The sequence below is a fragment of the Pseudorca crassidens genome, chromosome 9 (genome assembly GCF_039906515.1).
Source record: "Pseudorca crassidens isolate mPseCra1 chromosome 9, mPseCra1.hap1, whole genome shotgun sequence".
Classification (NCBI taxonomy): Eukaryota; Metazoa; Chordata; class Mammalia; order Artiodactyla; family Delphinidae; genus Pseudorca; species Pseudorca crassidens.
In genome coordinates this window covers 43,913,492-43,940,641 of record NC_090304.1, presented here as the reverse complement: position 1 = coordinate 43,940,641, position 27,150 = coordinate 43,913,492, and the positions used below count along the sequence as shown (strand labels likewise).

The 27,150-nt window shown below is 35.1% G+C and overlaps 1 protein-coding gene across 4 annotated transcripts in view; it reads left to right on the top strand.

The window, feature by feature from the left end:
• The window catches only part of USP47 (ubiquitin specific peptidase 47), a 121,676-nt gene that overhangs the window by 75,111 nt on the left and 19,415 nt on the right, over positions 1-27,150 (top strand). For all 4 annotated transcript variants that reach the window (XM_067749885.1, XM_067749884.1, XM_067749886.1 and 1 more), the window contains 9 exons: positions 13,604-13,699; positions 13,785-13,937; positions 16,318-16,485; positions 18,420-18,551; positions 18,995-19,071; positions 19,661-19,716; positions 21,750-21,862; positions 22,884-22,988; positions 25,445-25,652. In XM_067749885.1, coding sequence (XP_067605986.1) covers positions 13,604-13,699; positions 13,785-13,937; positions 16,318-16,485; positions 18,420-18,551; positions 18,995-19,071; positions 19,661-19,716; positions 21,750-21,862; positions 22,884-22,988; positions 25,445-25,652 — 1,108 coding nt within the window. The remainder of the gene's footprint in view (positions 1-13,603; positions 13,700-13,784; positions 13,938-16,317; positions 16,486-18,419; positions 18,552-18,994; positions 19,072-19,660; positions 19,717-21,749; positions 21,863-22,883; positions 22,989-25,444; positions 25,653-27,150) is intronic.

Genomic DNA, 27,150 nt, shown 5'->3' with positions numbered 1-27,150 from the left:
TTTATTCAGTTCAGTACTGGAAGTCATAGCCAGTACAGTAAGGCAAGAAGAGGAAATAAAAGGCATACCAATAAAAGGAAGAAATAAAATTGTTCCCCCCCTTTTTTATTTTTATTTTTGAATTTTATTTATTTTTTATACAGCAGGTTCTTATCAGTTATCTATTTTATATATATTAAGCATATATAGGTCAATCCCAATCTCCCAATTCATCCCACCATAACCACCACCATCCCCCCGAGCCTGCTTTACCCCCTTGGTGTCCATAAGTTTGTTCTCTACATCTGTGTCTCTATTTCTGCCTTGCAGACTGGTTCATCTGTACCATTTTTCTAGATTCCACATATATGCATTCTTAAATGATATTTGTTTTTCTCTTTTGATTTATTTCACTCTGTATGACAGTCTCTACAAATGACCCAATTTCATTCCTTCTTATGGCTGAGTAATATTCCATTGTATATACATACCACATCTTCTTTATCCATTCGTCTGTCGATGGGCATTTAGGTTGCTTCCATGACCTGGCTATTGAACATTGGGGTGCATGTGTCTTTTTGAATTATGGTTTTCTCTGGGTATATGCCCAGTAGTGGGTTTGCTGCGTCATTTGGTAATTCTATTTTTAGTTTTCTAAGGAACCTCCCTACTGTTCTTCACAGTGGCTGTTATCAGTTTACATTCCCACCAACAGTGCAAGAGGGTGCCCTTTTCTCCACACCCTCTCCAGCATTTTTGTGGATTTTCTGATGATGCCCATTCTGACCAGTGTGAGGTGATACCTCATTGTAGTTTTGATGTGCATTTCTCTAATAATTTGTGATGTTGAGCAGCTTTTCATGTGACTCGTGGCCATCTGTATGTCTTCTTTGGAGAAATATCTATTTAGGTCTTCTGCTCATTTTTGGATTCTGTTGTTTGTTTTTTTGATATTGAGCTACATGAGCTATTTATATATTTTGGAGATTAATCCTTTGTTGATTCGTTTGCACATATTTTCTCACATTCTGAGGGTTGTCTTTTCATCTTGTTTATAGTTTCCTTTGCTGTGCAAAAGTTTTTAAGTTTCATTAGGTCCCATTTGTTTACTTTTGTTTTTGCTTCCATTTCTCTAGGAGGTGGGTCAAAAAACATCTTGCTGTGATTTACATCAAAGAGTGTTCTTCCTATGTTTTTCTCTAAGAGTTTTATAGTATCCAGTCTAACATTTAGGTCTTTAATCTATTTTGAGTTTATTTTTGTGTGTGGTGTTAGGGAGTGTTCTAATTTCATTCTTTTACATGTAGCTGTCCAGTTTTCCCAGCACCACTTACTGAAGACACTGTCTTTTTTCCATTGTATATCCTTGCCTTCTTTGTCGTAGATTAGTTGACCATAGGTGTGTGGGTTTATCTCTGGGCTTTCTAGCCTGTTCCATTGATCTATATTTCTGGTTTTGTGCCAGTACCATATTGTCTTGATTACTGTAGGTTTGTAGTATAGTCTGAATTCAGGGAGTCTGATTCCTCCAGTTCCATTTTTTTCTCTCAAGATTGCTTTGGCTATTTGGGGTCTATTGTGTCTTCATACAAATTTTAAGATTTTTTGTTCTAGTTCTGTAAAAAAATGCCATTGGTAATTTGATAGGGATTGCATTGAATCTGTAGATTGCTTTGGGTAGTATAGTCATTTTCACAATATTGATTCTTCCAATCCATGAACATGGTATATCTCTCCATCTGTTTATGTCATCTTTGATTTCTTTCATCAGCGTCTTATAGTTTTCTGAGTACAGGGCTTTTACCTCCCTTGATAGGTTTATTCCTAGGTATTTTATTCTTTTTGTTACAGTGGTACATGGGATTGTTTCCTTTATTTCTCTTTCTGATTTTTCATTGTTGGTGTATAGGAATGCCAGTGATTTCTGTGCATTAATTTTGTATCCTGCAACCTTACCAAATTCCATTGATTAGTTCTAGTAGTTTTCCGGTGGCATCTTGAGGATTTTCTATATATAGTATCATGTCATCTGCATACAGTGACAGTTTTACTTCTTTTCCAATTTGTATTCCTTTTATTTCGTTTTCTTCTCTGATTGCTGTGGCTAGGACTTCCAAAGCTATGTTGAATAATAATAGTGAGAGTGGACATCCTTGTCTTGTTCCTGATCTTAGAGGAAATGCTTTCAGTTTTTCACCATTGAGAATGATGTTTGCTGTGGGTTTGTTGTATATGGCCTTTATGATGTTGAGGTAGGTTCCCTCTGTGCCCACATTCTGGAGAGTTTTTATCATCAATTTGTGTTGAATTTTTTCAAAAGCTTTTTCTGCATCTATTGAGATGATTATATGGTTTTTATTCTTCAATTTGTTCATATGGTTTATCACATTGATTGATTTGCATATATTGAAGAATCCTTGCATCCCTGTGATAAATCCCACTTGATCATGGTGTATGATCCTTTTAATGTACTGTTGGATTCTGTTTGCTAGTATTTTGTTGAGGTTTTTTGCATCTATATTCATCAGTGATATTGGTCTGTAATTTCCTTTTTTTGTAGTATCTTTGTCTGGTTTTGGTATCAGTGTGATGGTGGCCTCATAGAATGAGTCTGGGAGTGTTTCTTCCTTTGCTATATTTTGGAAGAGTTTGAGTGTTAGCTCTTCTCTAAATGTTTGATAGAATTCGCCTGTGAAGCCATCTAGTCCTGGACTTTTGTTTGTTGGAAGATTTTTAATCACAGTGTCAATTTCATTCCTTGTGATTCATGTGTTCATGTTTTCTGTTTACTCCTGGTTCTTTCTTGGAAGGTTATACCTTTCTAAGAATTTGTCCATTTTATTGGCATAGAGTTGCTTGTAGTAGTCTCTTAGGATGCTTTGTATTTCTGCCGGGTCTGTTGTAACTTCCCCTTTCTCATTTCTAATTTTATTGATTTGAGTCCTCTCCCTCCTTTTCTTGATGAGTGTGGCTAAAGGTTTGTCAATTTTGTTTATCTTCTCAAATTACCAGCTTTTATTTTTATTGATCTTTGCTATTGTTTTTTTTTTGTTTGTTTCTATTTCATTTATTTCTGCTCTGATCTTTATGTTTTCTTTCCTTCTACTGACTTTGGGTTTTGTTTGTTCTTCTTTCTCTAGTTCCATTAGGTGTAAGGTTAGATTGTTTATTTGAGATTTTTCTTGTTTCTTGAGGTAGGCTTGTATAGCTATAAACTTCCCTCTTAGAACTGCTTTTGCTGCAACCCATAGAGTTTGGATCATCGTGTTTTCATTGTCATTTGTCTCTAGGTATTTTTTGATTTCCTCTTTGATGTCCTTAGTGATTTCTTGGTTATTTTGAAACGTATTGTTTAGCCTCCATGTGTTTGTGTTTTTTACATTTTGTTCCCTGTAATTGATTTCTAATCTTAGAGTGTTGTGGTCAGAAAAGATGCTTGACATGATTTCAATTTCTTTTTTTTTTTAATTTTATTTATTTATTTTATACTTATTTATTTTTGGCTGTGTTGGGTCTTCGTTGCTGTGCACGGGCTTTCTCTAGTTGTGGTGAGTGGGGGCTACTCTTCATTGCAGTGCATGGGCCTCACTGCAGTGCCTTCTCTTGTTGTGGAGCATGGACTCTAGGTGCGCAGGCTTCAGTAGCTGTGGCACGCGGTCTCGGTAGTTGTGGCTCGTGGGCTCTAGAGCACAGGCTCAGTAGTTGTGGCACACGGGGTTAGTTGCTCTGCGGGATGTGGGATCTTCTGGGACCAGTGCGCGAACCCATGTCCCCTCCATTGGCAGGCGGATTCTTAACCACTGCGCCACCAGAGAAGCCCGATTTCAATTTTCTTAATTTTGCCAAGGCTTGATTTGTGACCCAAGATGTGATCTGTCCAGGAGAATGTTCCATGTGCACTTGAGTATAAATTGTAGTCTGCTGTTATTGGCTGGAATGTCATATAAATATCAAATCTATCTGGTCTATTGTGTCATTTAAAACTTGTGTTTCCTTATTAATTTTCTGTCTGGATGATCTGTCCATTGGTGTAAGTGAGGTGTTAAAGTCCCCCACTATTATTGTGTTACTGTCGACTTCCTCTTTTAGAGCTGTTAGCAGTTGCCTTAATGTGTATTGAGGTGCTCCTATGTTGGGTTCATATATATTTATAATTGTTATATCTTTTTCTTGGACTGATCCCTTGATCATTATGTAGTGTCTTTCCTTGTCTCTTGTAATATTCTTTATTTTAAAGTCCATTTTATCGTATATGAGGATTGCTACTCCAGCTTTCCTTTGATTTCCATTTCCATGGAATATCTTTTTTCCATCCCCTCACTTTCATTCTGTATGTGTCCCTAGGTCTGAAGTGGGTCTCTTGTAGACAGCATATATATGGGTCTTGTTTTTGTATCCATTCAGCGAGCCTGTGTCTTCTGTTTGGAGCATTTAATCCATTCACGTTTAAGGTAATTATCGATATGTATGTTCCTATGACCATTTTCTTGTTATGGGTTTGTTTTTGTAGGTCCTTTTCTTCTCTTGTGTTTCCCACTTAGAGAAGTTCCTTTGCATTTGTTGTAGAGCTAGTTTGGTGGTACTGAATTCTCTTAGGTTTTGCTTGTCTGTAAAGCTTCTGATTTCTCTGTCGAATCTGAATGAGATCCTTGCTGGGTAGAGTAATCTTGGTTGTAGGTTCTTCCCTTTCATCACTTTAAATATATCATGCCACTCCCTTCTGGCTTGTAGAGTTTCTGCTGAGACATCAGCTGTTAACCTTATGGGAGTTCCCTTGTATGTTATTTGTCATTTTTCCCTTGTTGCTTTCAATAATTTTTCTTTGTCTTTAATTTTTGTCAGTTTGATTACTGTGTGTCTCGGCATGTTTCTCCTTGGGTTTATCCTGCCTGGGACTCTGCGCTTCCTGGACTTGGGTGGCCAATTCCTTTCCCATGTTAGGGAAGTTTTCGACTATAATCTCTTCAGATATTTTCTTGGGTCCTTTCTCTCTCTGTTCTCCTTCTGGGACCCCTATAATGCGAATGTTTTTGCATTTAATGTTGTCCCAGGGGTCTCTTAGGCTCTCTTCATTTCTTTTCATTCCTTTTTCTTTATTCTGCTCCGTGGCAGTGAATTCCACCATTCTGTCTTCCAGGTCACTTATCCATTCTTCTGCTTCTGTTATTCTGCTATTGATTCCTTGTAGTATATTTTTTATTTCAGTTCTTGTATTGTTCATCTCTGTTTGTTCTTTAATTCTTCTAGGTGTTTGTTCTTTAATTCTTCTACGTCTTTGTTAAACATTTCTTGCACCTTCTCGATCTTTGCTTACATTCTTTTTCTGTGGTCCTGCATCATCTTCACTATCATTATTCTCAATTCTTTTTCTGGAAGGTTGCCTATCTCTGCTTCATTTAGTTGTTTTTCTGGGGTTTTATCTTGTTCCTTCATCTGGGACGTAGCCTCTGCCTTTTTCATCTTGTCTATCTTTCTGTGAATGTGGTTTTCATTCTAGTGGCTGTAGGATTGCAGTTCTTCTTGCTTCTGCTGTCTGCCCTCTGGTGGATGAGGCTATCTAAGAGGCTTGTGCAGGCTTCCTGATGGGAAGGTCTGTTGGTGGGTATTGCTGGGTGTTGTTCTGGTGGGCAGAGCTCAGTAAATCTTTAATTTGCTTGTCTGCTGATGGGTGAGGCCGAGTTGCCTCCCTGTTAGTTGTTTGGCCTGAGGTGGCCCAGCACTGGAGCTTACAGGCTTTTTGGTGGGGCTAATGGTGGATTCTGTGAGGACTCATGCCAAGGATTACTTCCCAGGTAGGTCTGATTCATTCTCCTATGGGGTCACTGTTCCTTCCCCCTGGGTCCTGATGTGCACACTCTGTGTGTGCTCTCCAAATGTGGAGTCTGTTTCCCCCAGTTTTGTCAAAGTCCTGCAGTCAAATCCCACTAGCCTTCAAAGTCTTATTCTCTGGGAAGTCCTCCTCCCATTGCCAGACCCCTAGGTTGGGATGCCTGATGTGGGGCTCAGAACCTTCATTCCAGTGGGTGGACTTCTGTGGTATAATTGTTCTCTAGTTTGTGAGTCACTCCCCCGTGGTTATGAGATATGATTTTATTGTGATTGCGCCCTTCCTACCGTCTCATTGCGGCTTCTCCTTTGTCTTTGGTTGTGGGGTATCTTTTTTTGTGAGTTCCAGTATCTTCCTGTCGATGAGTGTACAGCAGTTATTTGTGATTCCAGTGCTCTCGCAAGAGGGAGTGAGCACACGTCCTTCTACTCCGCCATCCTGAACCACTCTTACCTGCTCCCCCACCTTTTTTAAACAACATAATATTTTGTATAGAAAACATGAAGACATTTACCAAAACAAAACCCTAGAACTAATAAGTGAGTTTAATAGGTAGCAGGATATAAGATAAACATACAAAAATCAATTGTATTTCAAAAATACTAGCAATGAAATGTGGAAAGTGAAATTAAAAATACAATACCATTTATAGTTGTGGGGCAAAAAAAGCCTTAGGTGTAAACCTAACAAAATATGTACTGGACTTATGTGCTGGAAACTATAAATTCTGAAAAGAATATTTAAGTAAAGGGAGAGACATACTGTCCTCATTGATTGGAATATTCACATGGTAAAGATGTAGATTCTCCCCCAAATTGTATAATTTTAATGAAATTCCTTTCAAAATCTGAGAAGATTTTTCAAGCTCATTCTAAAAAAAATAGCTAGAATAGCTAAGAGAATTTTGGAAAAAGAATAAAGTAGGAGAAATCAGTCTCCTTGATCTCAAGACTTATTATATAGCTACAGTAATCAGGACTGTATGGTATTGGAGGAATAGACAAATAGATCAGTGGAACATAATAGAAAGCCCAGAACTAGATCCATATAAACATGCCCAGCTGATTTTTTTTAGAATTGCACAGTGCAATTCAATTCAGCAAGGATGGTCTTTTAAACAAATGATGTTAAAACCATTGGGAATTCATATATACAAAAATGAACCTTTACTTAAACCTTACAGCTTGTAAAAAAATTAACTCAAAATGGATCATAGACTTAAAAAAAATGTAAAGTTGCAAACTTTTAGAAATAAAACACAGGAAAAAATCCTCTAGAAAAAGGGTTAAGCAGTGAATTCTTAGACTTGATACCAAAAAGTGCAATCCACAAAGGGAAAAATTGACAAGTTGTATCTCAACAAAATTTTAAAACACTTGTTCTTTGAAAGCCCATGTGATGAAGGTAAGAGAAGCTACAGACTGGGAGAACATATTTGGAAACCCCATATCTGACAAAGGACTAGTACCTAGAATACATAAAGACGTCTCAAAACACAATAGTAAAAAATGATAACAGTCCATTTAGACAGTTGGCAAAAGACATAAACAACATTTCATGTAAGAGGATATGCAGATATCAAATAAATACAGGAACAGATGTTCAACATCACTAGGGAAATGCAAATTCAAACCATAATGAAGATAACACTCTCTACCAACAGAATGGCTAAAATAAAAAATAATGGCAGCACAAAAAGCTGACAACAGTGTGGAGGAACTGGATCACTCATGTTTTTGGTGGGAATGTGAAAAGTTACAGGCAGTTTCTCATAAAACTAAACATGAAATTATCATAACCTCCAGCAATTGTACTCTTGGTTATTTATCCCAGAGAAACAAAAACTTATCAAATATTCATAATGTCTTTATTTTTAATATTCTGTAACTGGAATCAACCCAGATGTCCTTCAACAAGTAAATGGTTTAACACACTGTGGTACAAACAAACCATAGAATACTACTTAACAATAAAAAGGGACAAACTACCGATACACACAGAAACTTGAATGAATCTCCAGGGAATTATGCTGAGTGACAAAAACCAATCTCAAAAGGTTACATATGGTTCCATTTATATAACATTCTTGATAAAACAAAATTTTAGAACTGGGAGATGGATTAATTATTGCCAGAGCTTGTAGATTAGTTGGCACCAGGGGAAGGATGGGTAGGTGGTTACTATAAAAGGACAACATGAGGGATCCTTGTGGTGTAGGAACTGTTCAGTCTCTTGACTATGGTGGTGGATATATAAGCCTATACAGGTAATAAAATTGTAAAGAACTTACTACACACACATAGACAGACAAATGAGTACACTGAAACTGAGAAAATTGGAATAAGATTTGTGGGTTATATCAATGTCAGTATCCTGATTGTGATATTATACTATAGTTTTGCAAAATGTTATCAAATGGAGAATGGCAAAGTGTACAGGAGGCTCTGTATTATTTCTTATAATTGTATGTGAATCATCAGTTATCACAACAATTGCAATTAAAAGTAGATGGCTTAAGTAAAAGTAGAGTTCTTTTCCTAGTTTAAAAGAGAAAACTATATGTTCTGGGAAAGATAGTTGACTCTCTGTAAGGAAGACATGTAACTGTATTTCAATAGCACAGAATTGCTAAGTCGAAATCAGTTAGAAAATAGTTATCAGTAGTGGTTCTAATTTATCTTCCATAGTTCAGTCTGAAAAGTAAAGTATTATATTTTAGCAACCATTTCTTCATTCAAGCCGAAGTAGATGTTGAATGATGGAGAAAGAATTATATATATAAGTTAAGAGTAAAAATAAGTGAGAGGATTTATATACCATTCCTTGGTTCTATCTTTTGATTGCACTGTACCTAGATTTTCTGTATTTCTTACTCAGAGAACTAAGGATGTAAGACTTCTCTATGTTCTATTCTGAACGCTGGAGATCAGGGTCTAAAAAACTCTGCACAATTACACTTTGTATAATATATAAGGAGGTGTAAGCTCTAGAAAATAAAACTATTATCTTCACTCTGGAATGATGAAAAACAATCACAGTCAACCCAAAGCTAGTTTGGAAACATGACACAAGAATAACATACTCAAGAGGACAGCTCATGGTAAGCAGTATAGTTTTTTTGTGTGTATTAATAATGGCATAATGTTTATTATATTTTCCATTTTTATGATCCATAACTTATTTTTTTGTTATCTAAAATATAGTTTGGCATGATTTTTAGTTATCTTGTACATCACATTAAGTGAAGACAAATGTATATAACCACATTAGCCCATAATTTACATAATTGTTGAATGAATAGATGAATTGAAGCTAATTTTTATGACTGAATAATTTTATTTATAATTATTCTGGGGTCAACTTTTAACAAAATGAATAAGAAGCTAAAGAAAATTATTAATATAGCTTTAACTGTTTTCTAAATCTAAAGGAAAATGGTGGCTACCTCAATCTCCATATCTCCACATATCCTCCCAAAACCATAGGCTAGAAGGAACACAAATGAAACCCAACTAACCCATACTTTCTGGATTGCTAGGAGACAATGACATGAACTTCAGATTACCTGAAAGTAGCAAAATTATCAAGTGCCAGTGGAGCTTCCACTACTGCTGCAAGTCTGTATATGTGGAGAGTATGAAGTGGGATGCTTTAGAGACTATGAAACAGAAGAGAGGGGACTGGAAGACTTAAACAAAATGAAGACAGAATCACCCTCAAAAAGAGAAAGTACAACAGTATGTGCCAAAATAGTGAACACAGACTGGGACTTGGTAGTTTATAGTACCAGCTACCAGGAAGGAGTTTTAGAGCGTGTAGTAACTTAGGAAGTGGCAGCCTTAGAGGAATTTTGCTTCTAGAGAAGGAGATAAACAGAGAAGGGGTGATGCCACTGAGTCCTAGCAGTGAGGAGAAAACAAGAAGAAGAAGAAAAATAAAGTGTTCTGCAAAATGAAAGAAGACACCAACCTCTTTTCCCCCATTACCCATTCAAGAAATTACACTTCACTAAGTTGACAGAAGGTACTCACAAACTAAAGAACGCTGTCCACAAAATGAGTAAGGGAAAAATCAAACTTACACAGCAGCAGTGTTGGAAGAAAACAGAAAATATGTATTAAATCATTTTCAGCTGATGAAAATCTATACACACACAACCTCAAAACCTTAGAAAAATAACCACAAAGTAGCATACTGTAACACAGTACTCTAGACTAAGTTAAGTATTCTCAAGCAAGCAGAACAGAACTTGGTATCCAAAAATTTAAGGAGAGAAATGGATTAAAGAAAAAACCAAGCAAACAAGAAATGCAATGCAAGCTGATCAAACTCAGGAAGGAAATTTAAAAAAAGACAAGACTACATTAGAAATGAAGAATTAATTATAAAATGCTCAAGAGAAAATAGAATGGAATGAAAATCTAAGGAAGAACATAGAATGAAAATGAGATAAAGAAGTAAAAATTAGGATCTCAGAGCAAGTGATGGAAAGGAAAGGCTGGCAAAGGAGGTCCAACATAATTGGAATCTGTGAAGAATAAAAATAACTCAGTAGAACAAAACTTATAAACTATAATCCAGGAACACTTTCTGGAAATAGGGGAAATTTAAATCTACCTTTTGAAGGACGCACCACTGTACCTAGAAAAATGGACCTGGAATGATCAACTGAGACATATTTTAGTAAACTGCTAAACTTGAAAGACAAATGGGGCTGGCATCATACTTTTGAAGAGCAACATGCAAATCATGGCAATAGAATGGCAATTTCAAGAAAATCAAGAAAAAGTACAGGCCAAGGATTTGCTATCCAGCCAAGTTCTTCTTCAATTATTATGGCAATAGAAAATCAACTTTTGAATATTGAAGAACTCATAGACCATTGTATCCATAAGCCTTCTTGAGGAGATTGTTGGAGGATGATCTCCATCCACCCAAGAGACCACTGGGGAAGCTTCAGCAAAAGGACCGTGAGCATTTAATATACTAAATTGTAGAATTAAGGACTAAATAAAACAAGGGTGGGGACATGGAAAAAAGAAAGTATGAAATGTTACATGTTAAACAACGTACAGAGAATACCATTCTTAAAAAAGGAAGAGAGTGAGAAGGGAAAGTAGAATGAGATCATAGACTTAAATAGGTGGGAGACCAAGGCTATCATTTAAAATCGGCCGACCAGACACTAAAAGCTTAAGTAAGGAAAAGGAAGGATTAAGGGCACTAACAAAAGTACATATAAATGCACTAGAAAAAAATTACTAACCTTCCTAAATACCAAAAGAAAATGTAAAAAATAGCAAAAACACCATGTAGAAAAAGAAACACAGTAAATATTACTTAATAGAGTAATTAAAATATACAATAGTGACTGAGATGAAACAAAACATCAGTCATATTAAATATGGATGGGCTTAAATTGCCTATTAAAGGCAAAAGATTTTCAGGTTGGCTTATAAAACAAACATTATATTAAAATTTGGTTTAAACAAGAATCCAATAGTGGATGCTAAACTAAGGTGGAAAGTTCTTTAAAGCATAGTAGTTTTGTATGGTCTCCAAGTGTCTCCTTACAAATTGCTTATTAGCCACAAGAGGAAAAAAATAATAACCACATAGTGAAAAAACTGGGCAACACCTTGACCACGTGATTGAAGTTAATATCACCAGTAAGGATGTTAGGGACATCTTGCCCTTTGACTGTGATACCCTTAGAAGAACACATCATTACTTACTTACATTAGTCTAGTAAGGAATGCATAACCTGAATCTAAGGAACATCAGACAAACCCAAATTGCAGAACATTTTTATAAAATAACTGGCCTCTTCAAAATTGTTAATGTTATGAAAGAAAGGCTTTGAAACTGTACCCGACAAAATGAATCTGAAGAGGCAGACAGCCAAATGCAGTCTGTTTTCCTGGATTTGATTCTGTACTGGATGGGGAGAAATACTATAAAGGACATTATTAGGATAATTGACAGAATTGGAATATAAACTGACACAAGTACTTTACCAATATTAAATTTTCCTGAGTTTGATAACTCTTCTGTTTATGTAAGAATATGTTTTTTCTTAAAAAGTCACATTGAAGTATTAAGAGGAAAAGCATGTATGAACCTACTCTCAAGTGGTTCGGAAAAACACATAATGTGCGTGTGGGTGGGAGAATGATAAAGCAAGGTAGCAAAATGTTAAAAGTTGGTGTGTCTAAGTAAAACGTTTAAGGGAATTTTCTTTAAACTTTTCTCCGGGTTTAAAAGAAGAAGAAGAAAAAAAAAAAGATAGCTCTGGCTGTGAACTATAAGCCAGAGATCAATACGTACATATAGCTTAGTTTAGTAAAGTAGAATTTGAGTTACATAATGTTCTCACTCTCCCTTTACCCTCCCCCTGCTTTTTGAAGATATTGAGTGTTTTAACAGTTCAGTAATCCATTCGGAAAGCTCAGCTGATTTGGTATCAGTCTGTGTTAAGCTATAGATGTGATTGCTCTTAAAGCTTTTACCTCTCATGTTTTTAAAGAATTTGCCTTTTTCGTACTTAAAAATATGGGAAAAAATCCCCAAAAAATCGTTTTCTAAATGTGTCCTTTCCTATGACCTCCTGTAAAACACTTGATTATGTGGAGAAAAGCCAGCTACTTGGTCCCCCTCCCTACCCCATTGGTTCTTCTTGTGTTCTGAGGACCAAATAGGAGATGGATGAAGTTAGAAGCATTTTGTATATTTTTTCATATTTTTTATCTTATTCCAAAATAAGCTTTACAAAGCAATATGTGGATAGTAGTTTTTGTATGCTTTGCTAGCTGTTTTACAACTAAGTCCATTTTGCTAGATCAAGCTCCCTTATGTTTTGAGGAACAACTTGTTCTATATCAAAAATTTTTTGAAGATACTTTGTCTTAATGATTCCACTTCTTCTTCTTTGTATGTAATAAATATTGTCGGTAGTTCTACTTAGACCATGTCTGAGGAAAAGAGATGACATCAAATGAAATTGTGCAATCCAATCTTGTATGTTGTATCAACTAAAATTTTTTAATTGTGAAAAATCAATGATGAAAAATTACAATAAAAATTTTATGCCTACTGATTCTTCAACAATATTCATACTGGTTTCTTCTGTCTTAAAGCTGTATGGAGAAAAGAGAGCTACATGGTTCCACTAGGTGAACAATCCAGCATCTCTCATACGTTTTCAAATGGAGCAGTAGCTGACAAGCAGTGAGAAGGTTGCACAGTGGTTTTCAGTCTTTATAATTAGTGCAGCGGTAGCTTACTGACTGACCCTAAATGTAGGGGTTAAGGATAATTATTAGATTTTTTAATGTACAAATAGTGTAAATTCTTCAGAGTGCTAGGTTGTTAAATGTGCAGTTTAAAATTGTCTCCTTTTACAAGAAGGATGCAATGACACATGCAACTGCTTTTCTAAGAAGTATGGAATTACTTTTTAATCTAAAGACTGAGGATTTCTATTAGATTATTTAACCAAAAATCACAACATAAAGTCTATGAAAATTAGGTAGAAATGACTAACTGATGTGCAACACTAGGCAATGTAGAGCTCATACAGAATGAAATAAAGTAATTTTTTGCTAAGTGTTTATAATGATAACATCATTTTGCTGTTGATACTTTTTTTCCGCCTTTTTGCATTTTGAATTCCTAATTTTCTTGCTGTTCTACATATAAGTATTTTGGTAATTGCAGTGTTTTTATATTCAGGGCTTTGTCGTTAACATTATAATACTTTACAATAATTATAAAACAATTTTTTTTTTTTCTAACTAGGAGGAAGCATTGCATGCATTTATTCAGCCAGAGATCCTGGATGGCCCAAATCAATATTTTTGTGAACGTTGTAAGAAGAAGTGTGATGCACGAAAGGTAGATGCCATTTAGAAATTAATACTTAATTATCTGAGATAATATTCAATATTCAATAGATTCCCCCCCACACTTTTTTTTTTAGGGTCTTCGGTTTTTGCATTTCCCTTATCTGCTGACCTTACAACTGAAAAGATTTGATTTTGATTATACAACCATGCACAGGATTAAATTGAATGATCGGATGACATTTCCCGAGGAACTAGACATGAGTACATTTATTGATGTTGAAGATGAGGTGAATACTTATAAATTATACTTCAGATATTCTTCTTTGATCAGAGTAACTTGTGATATTCTTTGAAATGACAAAAAGGATATTAAATTCTGGAATTATTTCTTTAATTTGTGTGATAATCTTACGTTTCATAACTTTCTTAGTTATTGAAACATACCAGTTGAGAGATGGGCTGCACTTGTGTTTCTGGCACATGATAAACATAGAACAGATATATTGAATGAACGAGCAAACTGGGTAGTATGGCCTTAATTTCTTGTTTTGTCTTAGTGTCTTTTTCAAGCATTAAGGTTTCTGGGTTATTCTCCCTTAAGGTTTACCAGCTCTTAAATTGGCTAGGTTAGAAAGCTAGGTAATAAAGGTATTTTTCTGTGTTTCTTTTTTAATTAGTTTTATTTTTAAATTAAAACTTCTAAAATAAAAAATTTAAAACTATTTAAATATAGTTTGAGAATGGAACTTTGAGGGCACACATAAAGCTCATTAATTTCTTCCGCTCATTGACCTCCCCCAATTATCTGGTTCCTCTATCCTTATCCAGTAAAAGATTCATAATGTCCCACTCTGTTCTCTTGGAAACTCTTCTGATTTAATTATTGGGAATATTTACAATGACTTAACATAGTTGTTACAGAGTGATAAATCTTTCTTATTCTCAAAACTGCCATGAAGTATTTTTTTCTGATTGGAATTCATCACAATAGTTAAAAATACCTTTTCCCAGAGGCTTAAAAATAATTTTAAACATTCTCAAGTTTTATTTATGCTCTTAAGTACTAAATGGCAAATGTTTTCTGAGCCTCACTTTCCTTGTCTGTAAAGTAAGGATGATAATTGCTTTTCATAGCTTTTATAAGATGAGATTGCCTTAAAGTAAATGTTCATTGAATGGTACCTGTGACCAGGTAACATTCTCTGAAAGGTTTAATTTGAAATAATATCTCAAACACCTGTGCTTAAGCTAGGAAGTCTGTCCAAAGTATACCAAACTTTCAAGGGAGATTCCTACTCAGAGATGAGTATTAGATGGGTTTTCTGTATATTCCTAATGTATTTCTTACAAAGGGAAGTCTTTTCCAAGGGAAGAAAACTGAGATACAAAGTTTGACCAGAACTTTTAGGAAGTTTTAGGTCCATTTCTTGGAAGAAGAGAAGATGTTCTGGCTTAGTTAAAAGGAGTTTCAGGGATGATCTCTTTGGACTTTGTGTAGAATTCTCAAGTTGGTTTTCACCTCCATTTTTCCTTGAACCAAACTTTCTTGAGGGATGAAGACTGTATGTTAGGTGCAGTTCTTACAACAAAATTCTTGGCAAGAAGTTGGTACTTACTACATATTGCTTGGTTAATTCAAGAACTTATAGGCAATGCCTTAAACATATCAAGTGCCTACATCTTAGAGAAGAATTTTCAAACTCTGTATCTAAAATATTAAAGGAGGGGCTTCCCTGGTGGCGCAGTGGTTAAGAATCTGCCTGCCAATGCAGGGGACACAGGTTCAAGCCCTGATCCGGGAAGATTGATCCCACATGCCACGGAGCAACTAAGCCTGTGTGCCACTACTACTGAGCCCACGTGCCACAACTACTGAAGCCTGCACACCTAGAGCCCATGCTCTGCAACAAGAGAGAAGCCTGCGCACCTCAATGAAAAGTAGACCCCGCTTGCCGCAACTAGAGAAAGCCTGCGCGCAGCAATGAAGACCCAACACAGCCAAAAATAAATAAATAAGTTTTTAAAATAAAATAAAATATTAAAGGAAAAGGGAGGAAAGACTTGTTTGAGGATTTCTAGGAAGAATTCTTTAAATTTGTCTGAAAGGGATTTAAAAATCATAAAAGCATGGAAAAGTATTATTTACTGTTGTTACATTTCCACCTCCTTTAACTGGAATATAAAGTTCTTGAGGATAGATACAGTGTCTTGTTTTTCTTTCTAATTGTCTGTAATACCTAGCATAGTGATAAACTGAATTGACCTTTTTGTTCAAGAAAGGAGATGATATTCTTTTGGGATTTGAGAACAACAGAAGCTCATTTTGGAGCATAAGTTCTCTGCTTTTATGGTTTTGATGAAAGAAATGGTAATTTTATATAGTTACTTTGCAGCTGTAAACATAAATGGGGTTTAATAGAATTCTGAAACACTAATTTGTTGTATTAGAATTTTAAGGTTGTTAATAGAAATGCTTTTAAAATACACTTTTGTTTAATTTTATTTAAGGTCTCACTTTTTAAGAGAAAATAAATTTGCTTAAAGTAGAATAAGTATTTTTATTAACAATAGCATCATAAATTATGTGGAAAAGCAGCATATAGATTGAAAGTTTTATATTTTCCCTTTATTTAGCTTATAATTGTAAGATAATTATGTTTTATTAAGAAATCTCCTCAGACTGAAAGTTGCACTGACAGTGGAGCAGAAAATGAAGGCAGTTGTCACAGTGATCAAATGAGCAATGATTTCTCCAATGATGATGGTGTTGATGAAGGGATCTGCCTTGAAAGCAATAGTGGAACTGAAAAGATTCCAAAACCTGGGCTTGAAAAGGTACTTTTTGTAATTTGTGGTTTTTAGTTGAAAGAGAGAGTAAGGTAATCTCTGAGCTGCTATATAATTATCTTTAAAAGAAATTTAATTGCTATTATTTTTATGCATATATGTGGTCATAATTAAACTTTAGAAAAAAACTACTTACAGGTGGGAGCATTAATTTCTGAGAGGCTGAAGCAAGCTGAGTGGTGGTGTGGAAAGGGTACTAGTAGTGAGGAAACCACTTCATTTTGCCTTTAAAGTAGCAACAAGCCTCTAAATCTTATATCAGAGTTTTCTCATATCGCAAAACGAAGGCATTAGACTAGATCTGTTAATTTAAAAAATTCTGGCTATGGGACCTTTCCTGAAACAATAAGAGAACTAATCTTTTTTAGGTAGGGGACCCCTCAGTTTTCCTCCCCTCCCCATGACAGCCCTTAAGGGACTTCAAAAAATGATACAATTCCATGGATTATCATTTGAAAACTACAAGACTGGATAATATCTAGGATAGAAGTTTTTTGTTACTAGGTCAGTGATTTTTAAGATTTTGGCAAACCATTTCTTTAATGGTTTTTTATCAAATGGTTCTTTATCAAACCATTTCTTTAATGGTTTTATCAAACCATTCTATCAAACCATCAAATGGTTCTTTATCAAACCATTTCTTTAATGGTTTTATCAAACCATTCTAAAGCAAATTTGTATAATTTGCTTTATTGAGGGGAGAATTACAGATCAGATGTCTTGAGCATGGTGTGAATAATGAATCACCAGTGTGAAGACTGATCACTAGCTCAAGTCTTACAGAGTCGTATTAAATATAGGGGTTTTTTAAGGCAGTATTTAAGAATGGAGTTTCACTTGCATAAATCTGTTTTTAGATCAAGACCATTATTCTCACCACCATTACCACTACCCTTTAACTTTTAAAATTATCTGTTTCTTTCAGGGCAGACAGATGAGGTGTGAATTGCTGTGATGAATAATATAGTGGATACATTATAACTTAGTGTAAAGAACATTGCATTCAAACAAGGGTTGGAAAACTGTGGCTCAAGAGCTAAATCCAACCCCCAACCTGTTTTTCTATATAGACAATTATGTCTATCTTTTTTTTTTGTTTTCCTTATCTTATTCCACTGGATAGGATTTCCTATACAGTGTTGAATAGGAGTGGTGAGAGAGGACGCTCTTGCCTTATTCCCAATCTCAGGAGGAAAGTATTCAGTCTTTCGCCATTAAGTATGATATTGGGTCTAGATTTTTTATAGATGTTCTTTATCAATTTGAGGAGGTTCCTCTCTTCCTAGTTTGTTGAGAGTCTTTATCATGAATGGGTTTGGATTTTGTCAAATGTTGTTTCTGGGTTCAGTTGGTAAGATCATGTAACTTTTCTTCTTTAGCGTGGTTTACGTAGGTTGATTTTCTAATGTTGAACCAGCTTTGCATACCTGAGAGATATCAAATCAATAGATCACTGTATCACAGATATTACATAAATAAATTAGAAGATGTTCAAAATAATTATATACCTTAGCTCTTTTATAAAGGAAGTGGAATCTTATTTGAAATTTTAAAAATGTTATTTGGGATTTATTGATTTTGATGTGCATATCAGAACGGTCTCATGTTTAACACCTCTTTGTAAAATTTCAGACTGTTATTTTCTTTTTACATAAATATATAAATTTGTATTTCAGTTATACATTGTTCTAGAGGTTATAGCATAATTAAAATGTGAAGGAATACACTGAATGAAACTTGTGGTATATAAAAATTATGTGATGAATTACCATTTTAATGATCTTAGAGAAAAGTTGACTTGCCATAAATACAGAGGACAACTAACATGTTAGTTCCCTATGTTTTAGTAGAGAATAGGAAATATACAAATTAGGGTTTTGTGTTTTTCCTCTGTGCTGAGTTACTTTTATTCTTTTCTTTAGAATTCTTTGATCTATGAGCTCTTCTCGGTTATGGTTCATTCAGGGAGTGCTGCTGGTGGTCATTACTATGCTTGTATAAAGTCATTCAGTGATGAGCAGTGGTACAGCTTCAATGATCAACATGTCAGCAGGGTAAGGAGGGATTTTTTAAGATTATTATTCTGAAAGACAGGAGTAGGGATGTTTCTCATCAACAGCAGGGTTTATTAAAAATGAGAGACTCAGTCTGTCCGTTGAAGCATACCAAATCATTAAGACATACCAGATGTCATTCTTTTGTTTTTGTTTTCAGTAAATTTCCTTTGTTTCTTTATTTTGTTTTATTTTGGGCTTGCTGAGTGTTTGCAGAGCTAGACTCCCAGTTTTCTTCTTGCCCTGAGCCTTCACATGGGCTGTCTATTTAAGAGCACTAGAAAAGATTGGCCATTAGTAGCCACTGATTATGATTACATTTTGTGAACTGTTATCTGTGTGGTCCATTTAACTCTGAGGTTAAAACTTGGGTTACATGTTGACATAAAGGTAATGGTGTTATAGATCTTACCAAAAAAGTAAGTAATGTTACAACTTTTTAGATAACACAAGAGGACATTAAGAAAACACATGGTGGATCTTCAGGAAGCAGAGGCTATTACTCCAGTGCTTTTGCAAGGTAAATAACTTCCTAAGTTTTTCTGTTTATAAATTAGAATTATTTACAGCTTTTCAACATTTTTTTATCACTAAAAAGGTTTAACCCAAGGGTCAACAAACTATAGCCTATGGGCCAAATTCAGCCTGCCTTCAGTTTTTGGAAATAAAGTTTTATTGGAACACCATCATACTCATTTGTTTAAATACTGTATGTTGATCTTTTCCCACACAACAGCAGAGTTAAGTAGTTTTAGCACACAGAATAGCTCACAAAGCCTATGACTTTTACTATCTGGCCCTTTTCCAGAGAAAAATTGCTGACTCCTGACTTACCTGTAGTACTCATTCTAGGACAAAGGTTTTTTGAAGATTTTACTACGTTACCAAGAAAAGATACAGGATTTTCTCATAAATATGTCGGTAAAAGCAAAGTAGTCTCCTTTTTTTCAAGAACGTTTAAATCTGAACCTGTACAAGAACAGCTACATGATTTTCTAATTGTTTGAAACAACAAAAAAACTACTATTTAAAATAAATATTTGATGCTAGGAAATGGAATCTTTACAATCTACTTTTTGTCCCTATTAATCTTTTTTATATTTTACTAGCTCCACAAATGCATATATGCTGATATATAGACTGAAGGACCCAGCAAGAAATGCAAGTATGTTGACATATAGTTACTTGATTTTAGTCTGTGTTATAAACCAGTTTTTTTGCAAGTTTTATAAACCCAGATAACTACTTTTAAATGATAGGACAATTAAATTTTTTTAATGTGTGGAAGAATTAATTATAAAGACTGTTATGAGATAATACCAACTGGTAAAAGCACTTGGAAAAAAGTTGAACTATTTTTTAATACACTAAGAGACAAAACTTACTCTGCATTGCGTACGTTGGATATTTATTTGCAGTAAGATTGTATTATATGTAGTTTGGTGCAGTGATGATAGTCTCCAGATCTGTGTAGCAGCCATAACTCACCATCTGCATGTCCCAGAACAAGTTATTTAACTTTTCTAAGTCTTACTTTCCACACATGTAAAATGGGAATAATTATAGTATTTTATAGGATTATTATAAAAAATTAAATAAGATAAAATTTTAAGCATTTAGTGTCATACTAGAGTTAAACATCTTTGCTTATTTGCTTAAAAAGCAAGTAAAGTTTTATGAGGCGAGTATGCATCCTTTATTAGATTTTAATTTTATTAGGAATCCTAAAAATAATCCTGTATACAAAGCATGTGGATTTGCCTTTTTTTTTTCCTTTCATAACTGCTACTTTAAAAAATTACAGTTCCTGTGTTTTCTTGGTAACTCTGATCGTGACTGAGATAGTATTTGCATATAGGTGTATAAAGCATGTGTGTGTGTTTGTGTGTGTGCATACGATATATACACAGGTGATGTGTTTGCTCATATTCTTTTCACAATTAATATAATCATTGTCTTTGATTTCAATATATTTCCTTTGTTTAGAAACTACTATACTATGAGTAAATCTATTTTAAGCAGTCTGATGTTTTTGTTTACATTTTCGTAAACTCTCATCAGATTGTGAATTCAGTTGGTGCAAGGCTTAGGACTTATTTATCTTTTCACCAATGATATAATACAGGGTCTGTCATATAGAGGCTGTTCAATAATTTACTGTGTAATTATAGGAAAGAAAAAAGGAAATTATAATAAGTCATTTCAGAACAGAGATTTCAGAGTAGAAGTATTCATTCTACTTTACACATAATGAAACTATACCCTAAAGAGTAATTTGTCCAAGGTCATAGCTACCTGGAGGCAGAGCGAGGTTTCTAGTTTGTGTATCCTCTGTGACACCCAGCATTCCAGATATTTCATGTAGTACAGTAACTCAGCTTTCTTTTATCCGCTCCCCACAGCTCTAGTTTTGTGGTGAAGCACCAAGGGGCACTGTATGTATGATATGGAATATTTTTTAAATTGGAGCTCATTTCTGTAAACAGTGGATTTTTACCTTCCACAGAGGCATGATTTTTTTAAAATATAAATTGTTCTCCCTGTTTAATGCCTAACAATCATTGGCTTTATTAAACAGTGTTATAGTCTCATACTGTCACTTCGAATACTTTGAGTTACATATGAAGTTCTTTGATTAGAAGGCAGCTAAAAGACTACTTTGAGAACAAAGGAAAGAGAATCATATTAGTGAATAATAATAAACAAATAAATACCATTTGTAGTAGTAGAGCATCAACAGTATTTATTACATTTCCTTATATCCCAGGTAATAACTCTATGTGGTAAGGTGCTGTTAATAAGCTGAAGAAACCAAGGTCTGGAGAAGTAAACTTGCCCAGGGTTATACAATTTGATGGTGATAGCACTATTTGAAATCAGAAGTGCTTTTATTTTCAAGTTTAAGGGAGGCTTTTTCATTCTAAAAATCTTAATTTACATACCAGAGTTGTCTGGAGCCAAGAGGTATACAGATAAAGATATGGCTTTTTTGAGACCTAACCATGTGTCATTATCAACTGCCTCTTCACCCTTGTCTGGAAGAAGCTCATGTTCCAAGTTGAAAGATTGATGTAATTGGGATATATTTTGATAACAGCTATAGTAGAAGTGTATACTCTGGGAACATAGTAGAACAAAATTAAATAAAGGAAGCTCAGTCTCAGTGGCACTGTTTTACCCTGTTTTTACTATTAATAGAATTTCTAGAAGTAGATGAATATCCAGAACATATTAAAAATTTGGTGCAGAGAGAGAGAGAATTGGAAGAACAAGAAAAGAGGCAACGAGAAATTGAGCGCAATACATGCAAGGTTAGATTTCCTAATTTTACTTTTAATTAAAAAGTGCTATTGAACTTTGCTTAACTGCAGTTCTCATCACTGACTCATTGGGTTGATTCTGTAGATAGTTATGCCATCATGATCATTAAACAGTATAACCAACTATATTACTGAGGTAAAATGATTTCATTTTATGCATAAAAAACCAGTAACATGGGCTTCCCTGGTGGCGCAGTGGTTGGGGGTCTGCTTGCCAATGCAGGCGATGTGGGTTCGATCCCTGGTCCGGGAAGATCCCACATGCCACGGAGCAGCTGGGCCCATGCACCATGGCTGCTGCGCCTGTGCTCTGGAGCCGGTGAGCCACAACTGCTGAGCCCATGTGCCGCAGCTGCTGGGACCCGCGTGCCTAGGGCCTGTGCTCTGCAGCAGGAGAGGCCACCGCAGTGAGAAGCCTGCATGCAGCAGCAAAGACCCAATGCAGCCAAAAATAAATTTATTAAAAAAAAACAAAAAACCAGTAACATAGTGATAATGCTCAGTGCTGCTGAGGTTACAGTGAGATGAACATTGTAACATTCTGCTACAAGTATAAATTGATAAAACCTTTCTTCCTAGAATTTGAGTAGGATTTATCAAGAGCCTTAAGCAAATTCATATTCTTTTATATAATTCTCTTAAGAAAATATTACCTAATGAGATAGTGACAGATGTGGTAAAAATTTTGACCACAAGGACATTCTCCACAGTATTTTCCAAATTACAGAAAAATTGGAAACAACTTGAATATATATCAGTAGGAGAGTGATTACATAAATTGTGATACATGCTTATAAAGAAACATACAGTTGTTAAAATTAATGATTTTGAATTTTTTTATAACATGAGACAGTATCAATTATTAAGTGAGATAGATAGACGGAGAATGATCCCAATTATGTTTTTTTTTTAATTATAATATTTTTGACTATTAGGAAAGAATACTGTCTACAAAAGAAGTAAGTTCGATTTATGACCTGTTGAGTTAATGATGATATTTTACATTTTCTAGATAAAATTATTCTGTTTGCATCCTGTGAAACAAGTGATGATGGAAAATAAATTGGAGGTTCATAAGGATAAGACATTAAAGGAAGCAGTAGAAATGGCTTATAAGGTATGTTTAATTGCACTGTTGGCATTTAATTATTGATATTTTACGTAACAGCATTAACATTTTCCCAAGTTTTTATTATAGTCAGTAGTAATATAAGCACTTGCAGTAGCTTTGATAGCCCACTTAAATCCTATGTCTCTTAAAGAGTATAGTTTACACCTCTTCTCTGGAGTGTGGTCCATTGCTTTTGAGAACTTTCTCACTCCGAAAGCCAGTTAAAGCTTTCTAAAACTCAGAAATAGAATTAGAAACAAAAATATTTATTTATTCTTTATATTCATTTAGCAGATATTTATTGAGTGTCTGCTATATGATGCATTAGAGAACTTGAGTGAACAAGACCACATGAGGTGTTAGAGGTACCAGAGTGAGCAAAACAGGCTCACTGCCTTCTTGGAGTTTACAATCCCACTGGGGAAAAAAACAGACAAAAAATATTTAAACACCACAGTTTTCAAATATCTTATTAGATGCCATAAAGTAATTCAATAGTATATTAAGGTTATTTAATCTGAGACTTAAACCATGAGGAGACAGCTGTGCAAGAAGTTGGGGAAGAGTACTTTAAGTAGAGGTAACAGCATGTGTAAAAACTGAGGTGAGGAAGTACATGATTAAGAAGCTGAAAAAAGGTGCATTGTGTTTAGATCATCTTGATTGAGAATAGAGGCACATAAAATGAAATTAAAGGCTGTGTAAGAATAGAAGTTTGCATTTTATTCTAAGAATAATGCAAATTTATAAGTGGGTTTTGAAAGGCAAATAGAAAAAGAAGCATTCTTTAACCGGATTATTCTAAATGTCGTCTGTTATACTTGACAGAATTTTTTGCCCTTTCCATGTAAACATTAACATCATTTGACTAAAGTTAAACAGTCATTACCTAGAGAAAAAATTGCATACTATGTCATTTCATTTATAATTATATGTAGAACCAATGAAAGAAGTAAAAATAATTCACAAGATAGCTGGCATTGTTTCTCAAAGTGTGATCCAGCACAACCTGCACCAGAATCACATTCCTATTAAAAAACAAATTCCTGCAAATGAATCTGAACTTATGTTTTGGCACCTGGGATTATGCATTTTAAACAGGTACCTCAAGTGGTTTTTAGACACACACAGTTTGAGAACTTGTATTGTGTACCTGGTCTTTCATAGCACTTTATCAGTACTGAAAATTTACATTTGTGTGACTATTTTAATTAATTAATGTCCCTCACTAAACCGTAAGCACTTACAAGGGTGAAGAGTATTCTGGTTTTGTTCACAGTTGCATTTCCACTACTTTTGCCTGGTAAACAGGAGAGTCAAAATTGGAGGGGGAAAAAAAAAAATTGGATGGGTATGTGAATGAATAAATAAATGAACAAATAATAAAATGGATGAATGGCTCTGGGTTCACCTGATTAAAGTAAAAATCTGTTAAACATAATAGTGGACTGCAAGCAAAACAATAGTGAAACCAAATTAAACTAAAATGGAGAAAATGTCTTTAAACAGTTTTACACAGTAAGGTCAATCAGTGATAGCACTAAGGGTAGTTTATATTCCATCAGTTTTTAATGTAGGAAGAAAAAGTCTTGTCTTAAAAAATAGAAAGTTTAATTTCACAAATGTAAAGAGTGAAATAGAACAGAGAAATAAATCGATCTTATATAAGAAAAATAAAGCTCCATTTGTGGGAAGTGAGGGATGGAGGAGTAGAGGGCAATGGGGACATACCAAGGCTTACAGTAATGCTTTCTTTAAAGTTGTAATCACAAACCTCAGATGAGTATTGAATACTTCTAAGCAATCCTACTATGTTTCTCCAGGAGGTTCAACTCCCACTTAAAGTGATGTTGCATCCAGGGTATGCCATCTACTAGTGACATGTACTAGAGGGAAAATTTTTGACAGAAATTCCTGTGCCCAATTTGTTGGTGTTCCGGAGGCTAAGATTGAAAGGGATGGTTCAGAGAGGAGTCGGGTAGCACTTGGGAGACAGAAGCTATGACCTTTGTGGTGTCTCTACAAGGCATGCTATCCTCCCTTGCTTAGGGAGATCTTTACTAGATACGTTAATTACCAGTTTTTCTCCAAATTGTATTAAGATAACAAAAGATGCATGTTCTAGTTGGTTGTTTTCCCCTCATGTTTCCAGCTGACTGGTTATAAAGCAATAGCTTACAGTGCATTAATTTTGAGTACATCTAAAGTTTAGAATGTTAACTTTTGTAAAAACAAAAAAGTCTTTAAAATATGTTAGTGCATAGGTCGTATAATTTGAGGGATAATGAACTATGGTTATTTTAAAATACCCTTTAAGTCGTGCCTTTGAGCTTTGATGCAAATCATAAATATATGGATTTTATTGTTTGTTAGGACCTATTGTTAGTACAGTTACACATCAGACTAAAATATCAATACTATATATTTCTTTTTCTTTTTCCTCGGATGTTATATTCTTTTAGATGATGGATTTAGAAGAGGTGATACCTATGGATTGCTGTCGTCTTGTTAAATATGATGAGTTTCATGATTATCTTGAACGATCATATGAAGGAGAAGAAGATACACCAATGGGACTTTTACTGGGTGGAGTCAAGTCAACATACATGTTTGATCTGCTGTTGGAGACAAGAAGACCCGATCAGGTTTTCCAGTCTTACAAACCCGGAGGTAAGGAATTTCATGGTATTCTGAGTTGTAAAGGACTTAGAATATTCATAAGAAAGTTTTTGTTTGTAGAAATTATTTTTAAATTTTTTACATGTTCTTAAAATGTAGAATAATTCTGATAGGTTGGGAAGTAGTCAGCAACAAACCTGGAATTAAGTTCTAGATTACTTTCCAAAAAGCTATACACAAAATTTAAGAAACAAACAACAAAACTACTGGCTTATAGTCTTCAGTGGGATTTTTTTTTCTTCTCCAGTACTAAATCGTCCTCCCTCCCTACCTCTGTGCCTGCCCCAGCCTCTCTCTTTTTATAGAGAAGTCCCTGGTATATTCCCATAAAGTCTCAGAAGTAGAGTCTCTTTTTCAGGGTCTCCTTGAAGACCTTATTATGGTTATGGTTTCATAACTCAAATTCTGTTCTTCTGTGGATCTTATACACCTCCTTTTTATGAAGGCTCTTCTTTCCAAAGTAGATTAAGTGTGGTATTCTTTCAAGAGCTCCTTTAGTCAGACTCCGCTCTCTCTGTAAAGAGTCCCTTTGGAGCATTTTCTTGCAGATTTTTTGTTTTTTTTGTTTTTTGCCTGCGTTGGGTCTTCGTTGCTACGCGCAGGCTTTCTCTAGTTGTGGCAAGTGGGGGCTACTCATCATTGCGTTGCGTGGGCTTCTCATGGCAGTGGCTTCCCTTGTTGCAGAACACAGCCTCTGGGTATGTGAGCTTCAGTAGTTGTGGCACGCGGGCTCAGTAGTTGTGGCTTGTGGGCTCTAGAGCGCAGGCTCAGTTGTGGCGCACAGGCTTAGTTGCTCTGCGGCACATGGGATCTTCCTGGACCAGGGATCGAACCCATGTCCCCTGCAGTGGCAGGCGGATTCTTAACCTCTGCACCACCAAGGAAGTGTCTGCAGATTATTTTTGAACTAGACTGTAAAAACTATGATAAAAATATAACATGGGTCAGCAAAAAACCCACTTTTTATAAAGAGAATTCTAAATGTCATTGTGGATTGTAAACCTTGTAAAGTAATCTCCTTTATTCATTAATAATCAAGACTTTAGCAGAATATTTATTCAGATTTAGATTAGTAACATTTGGGGGAAAATGGAGTATTGACATATACTACATATAAGAGATTAAAACAGTTAAGCTGGAGAATAACTATCTACTAAATCCAATGTTTGAAGATCATTTATTTTTCTGGTGACTAAAAGTTAAGTTATATAATGATCTCCTGAAAATAGGAGAGGAGAAGATGGCTTTAAATTGTAACATGGGGACTTCCCTGATGGCACAGTGGTTAAGAATCTGCCTGCCAGTGCAGGGGACACAGGTTTGATCCCTGGTGCAGGAAGATCCCATGTGCCATGGAGCAACTAAGCCCATGTGCCACAACTACTGAGCCTGTGCTCTAGAGCCCGCAGGCCACAAGTACTGAGCCCGCATGCTACATCTACTGAAGCCTGCATGCCTAGAGCCCATACTCCGCAACAAGAGAAGCCAC